The sequence below is a fragment of the Penaeus vannamei genome, chromosome 31, assembly GCF_042767895.1.
Source record: "Penaeus vannamei isolate JL-2024 chromosome 31, ASM4276789v1, whole genome shotgun sequence".
NCBI classification, from domain to species: Eukaryota; Metazoa; Arthropoda; class Malacostraca; order Decapoda; family Penaeidae; genus Penaeus; species Penaeus vannamei.
The window spans coordinates 3,983,936-3,988,935 of record NC_091579.1 but is presented as its reverse complement, the minus strand read 5'-3'; the positions used below and the strand labels follow the sequence as shown (position 1 = coordinate 3,988,935).

At 41.8% G+C, this 5,000-nt stretch overlaps 1 protein-coding gene across 1 annotated transcript in view; it reads left to right on the top strand.

Annotated features, from left to right (window-relative positions):
* The window catches only part of LOC113819759 (protein mono-ADP-ribosyltransferase PARP12), an 11,554-nt gene extending 6,783 nt beyond the window's left edge, over positions 1-4,771 (top strand). The window contains exon 2 of the mRNA XM_027371950.2: positions 1,879-4,771. Within this exon, the coding sequence (XP_027227751.2) occupies positions 1,887-3,764 (1,878 nt within the window). The 5' untranslated portion in view covers positions 1,879-1,886 and the 3' untranslated portion in view covers positions 3,765-4,771. The remainder of the gene's footprint in view (positions 1-1,878) is intronic.
* Positions 4,772-5,000: the final 229 nt, after the last annotated feature.

Sequence of the window (5,000 nt, the reverse complement as noted above, 5' to 3'; positions counted from 1 at the left end):
TTTGCAACCCGAACACGAACCTTGGTGCAGACGAACACAACACTTCGGATCCGTCCTTTTGCAACCCGAACACGAACCTTGGTGCAGACGAACACAACACTTCGGGTCCGTCCTTTTGCAACCCGAACACGAACCTTGGTGCAGACGAACACAACACTTCGGGTCCGTCCTTTTGCAACCCGAACACGAACCTTGGTGCAGACGAACACAACACTTCGGGTCCGTCCTTTTGCAACCCGAACACGAACCTTGGTGCAGACGAACACAACACTTTGGGTCCGTCCTTTTGCAACCCGAACACGAACCTTGGTGCAGACGAACACAACACTTCGGGTCCGTCCTTTTGCAACCCGAACACGAACCTTGGTGCAGACGAACACAACACTTCGGGTCCGTCCTTTTGCAACCCGAACACGAACCTTGGTGCAGACGAACACAACACTTCGGGTCCGTCCTTTTGCAACCCGAACACGAACCTTGGTGCAGACGAACACAACACTTCGGGTCCGTCCTTTTGCAACTCGAACACGAGCTTCGTGTTAACAAGCAATATACTTCGGAATCGTGAGGGACTAGAGATATATACCATTCATTTTTGTAAAATATATTTTTTTTTGTTGTTAGTTAACCAATAAAGTGCAGCCCTTCAGGCATGTATTTTTAATGTTTGATTTTGGCCCTTAAGTCAGTTTAAGTTCAGCCAGATTGGGTAGATGCTTGGACATCTTTCCCTGGCCTTTACAGGGCATGTAAACTGTCAGGGTTTGTTTTCCCTGATTTTGGTGAGTTGTGGAGACACAATTCTGCTTTGGTTCCTTTATTGGTTAAGCCGGCTGGTAGCGTGGCGTGGCAATCTCCTGCTCGTGCAAGACCCGGGCAAGGAAGGGCGCGCCGAGTGGAACGCGCGTGGGGGGAGCCCCAAGGGAGGGGGGGGAGGTCCGGTCAAGGCGGTGTCCCAAGGTAGAGTGTGTGGAAGCACTGAAGAACAGGTCAGAGGTCACGAAAGCGCTGCGGACGTGGCTAGCTAACCCGAAGCCGTGACTCTTTCAGTTTCTCTCCCTTCCTCCCCCCCCCCCTCTCTCTCTCTCTCTCTCTCTCTCTCTCTCTCTCTCTCTCTCTCTCTCTCTCTCTCTCTCTTTCTCTTTCTCTTTCTCTCTCTCTCTCTCTCTCTATATATATATATATATACATATATATATATATATATATATATATATATATATATATATATATATATGCATAGATATGTATGTGTATATATATATGTATATATAAATATATATATATATATATATATATATATATATATATATATATATATACATATTGTGAAGAGAGGTTGGAAGCGTAGAGGTGGTAAATGAAAGGGGTCTTGGCTTGCTGGTTTATTGGGGAGGTAGAGGTGTGACTCCACGAGACACCCCTGCCCCTGGTGCTGAGGGCGGAGGGTGAGCTGCCCTGTTCAGCCTCAGCTCCTCTTCTGTCTGCTCTGTCTCTCTGGTCTGCTTGACGAGATGCCCTTTTATCCAGCGATTCCTGTCCTGGGCAGGTGCCTGCTTCTGTATTTTCGGGTGTCGGGTCTTCTCCCCGTGACAAAGGGGGTGAGTTCGCCGGACTTGCTCGAGGGGGAGAAAGTTCTTTGGGCAAACAAGGCTCAAGCGTGGAAGGAGCGATGTCAGAAAGGAAGGCAGCTGCTAGGGCCTAGGTGCGAAGGGGAAGCATCCGGCTTGACCATATATATATATATATATATATATATATATATATATATATATATATATATATATATATATATATATATACATGATTATTATTATACATTCGTAATTATCATTATCATTAATTATTTTCAATTATTGCCTTTATTTTCTGTTACAGAAGCTACAATGGGAAATTGGAGTTCAACTCCCTCAGCAGGCTCAAATGCAGCTTCACCAGTCACCCGCCCACCAAGTCCATACTCGTCAGCATCGGCCACTCCCTCAGCAAGCTCACATTCAGCATCATCTGCCATCCGCCCACCAAGTCCATACTCGTCAGCATCGGCCACTCCCTCAGCATCATCTGCCATCTACCCCACAAGCCATTCTGGTCTACAAGCGACAAATGCCACCGCATCGCAGATTAGCAGTCTAAACACTGTAAGGGCAGCCCGACAAACTGTTAAACACTGCGTAAATAGTGATTATGTCATTCCTAAGCTGCAAACAGATAATTTTGAACTGACGCAAATTGGAAATGTCCCGTTTAATATTATTCCAGATAAATTTGGGTTACGTGTATGCCCCCAATACAACAGTAAGAACGGGTGTCATGCTACGCTTTGTCGGCGATTTCACATATGTCTCTTTTGGGTGAAGGATCAATGCAAAAGAAATAATTGTAATCATGCTCACGATTTCACTTCATACCACAATCAACTACTTATGAGAATGGTCTCTAACAGAAAAAGCTTTGATATCCAAGAATGTATTCGGAATAATCACAGAGGCATGAGATGTAAAAAACAAGATTCGAATAATGAAATATGTGTGTTTAGTGTCATGAACAGATGTACAAAAAGTGACTGTTCAAGAATTCATGCTAAAATTCCTTACCAATGGGAGGTTCAGATTGGCAATTCATGGACAACATTTTCTCGCAACCAGACCCACTACCTTGAAGAAATGTTCAGTCGACCAGACAGTGACAAGATTGAGCTTCCTTCCCTGGAACGCAACCTTCGGACCCATCCTGCATTTTCGAAATTCTATTCCTTTTTGTCTAAGAGTAAAGTATGGTTTGTGAATTTTGAGACCATGGTACTTCAGTCTCAATACAGCTCTGTGAACATACGCAGACTGTCAACTCCCTCTGATATTATGTTGGATATAAGTTTAGCGACACGGTGGATCTGGTACTGGAAGGATGACAGCGGTTGTTGGCACCCATACACAGATGGAGCTGGTGAAAAGTTCTATATAGTTTCTCTTAGCGATCAAATGGAATACGAGAAAATCAATGCAAGATTACAAATTATGCAGGTTACAGTTGATGGCAATCCTTACAGTATTAACCTTATGGACATGTATCAGAAAAATATGGAGACCAACAAAATAAGGGAAATACGAAGGAGACCGTCATGTCTTCCTTCAAAACAGAAACATGATATTTCATTCAGTGACCAATTTTCAGTTCTGTCAGAGGGCAAAACCTTTTTGAGGCACCCTATCCATGCAACCTCCTCTGAATATATGCATATTAAAGGGCTGCTGCAAAAGGGAATGGGGAGTATTCGCATTGCAACCATGGAACGCATTCAGAATAACCATCTCTGGAAAGCTTACCAGAACAAGAAAAAGCTTCTTTTGTCACTATACAAAAATGATTTGTCCCTTGTCAATGAACAGTACATGTTCCACGGGACAAAGCATAAAGTAATTGATCTGATCTGCCGTGACAGCTTTGATTGGCGACTGTTTGGCACTAACGTGGGTAATGTCCATGGTAAAGGGACATATTTCACAAATGATTCAAATTTGTCAAATAGTTACAGTGAAAACGAATTGGGCTTAAAAGCAGTGTTTGTAGCTTTCGTCCTAGTAGGAACATTGACAAGGGGAAACAGAGACATGGAGATTCCTCCCCAAAATAGTGCATTTGACAGGTGCTTTGATACCACCTGTAATGATGATAATGCACCCAACATCTTCGTAAAGTATAACAAAGACGAATACTATCCTGCATATATTGTCAAGTACCATGATCCAGGTTGTAGGTACTGAGAATTATATGCTGTAGTTCGTAGAGGAATAATATTGACAACTTCAGAACCAGAATACTTTGTAGTATGCTTTATTTTCCGGTTTTATATAGAGGATTTACGGTAGTAAAGTCTCCACACCTGCACTTAGACCTCACTGAAGAATACTGGCCTATTGTATGACCTTTGTTTAGGATAAGTAGAAGATTGATAGGCACTTTTAGATGAGTGACCTCAGCAGGTCAACGCTGGTCAGTAATTTTCTGCAGACACAAAGTAGCAGATGCTCTTAAAGACGTTAAAGGCTGATTCATTCACTTACGGCGCGGTTCAACTGATCTTGTGTACATGCAGGTCTGGCCGTAAGCATCGCTACCTGGGCCGAAGCAGTCATTTTGGTGCTGCAGTGGATGTGAGGTACCCCCACCATGGTGTGAGTCCAGACTAGGAGTGTCCCCCCTGTTGACATCACAGCACCAACTGTGGTCACTCTTGACAACCACCTGTGCCACTTTTTTATCCTTGGAGCATTTTATTGTTTTATTATACTTTTATCTTCTTTTTTATTAGCTTTCTTTTATGGCCTCGGGTTATTTATTTATTTATTTATTTATTTTTATGAGGCCCAATATGCGAGAGGGGATTAAGCCCAAAATATTAGATTTGAGTAATTCATGTTCAAAGTTGATAATGTATTGCAATGAGTAATGCCGTTGAATGTATTACTATTATGCATCAAAATAAAGGCCTGGGCTAGTTGTCATGCCATGTTATTTGAAATAAAAAAATGAAAAAATGAATTTTTGAAAAAGAAAAAGACCACTGTGCATGTAACTCGTCTGATCAGCATAGTGTTGCTCACGGAGCGGCCGGGCACACTGGATGTCTCCCTGGTATTTTGTTGTTTTCCGTTTGTAAATCTATGAGAGAGATGTATATTTTCATTCTTTGTAAGAGACCAATTAGGATGTGGTATATGTGCAAATTTGAAGAATGCAGACTGAGGGCATCTCAGGTTTTCTTTTTCAATTTTTTGGTTTCGTTTATCCTTGGTTTGTTTAGTTCTTTTATTTTTTATTGCTTTTTTATCTGGTTTTAACATTAAGTATGGGCATGTTTTTAAAACTGGAATACGACAGATAAAATGGAAAAAGAAAATTATTACACTGGTAGATCATATGAGGAAAGAATGGGAAAGTTAATTATAGTTATGACCAACTATTAAAGATAATTTACAATACAAAAGAATTATATACGT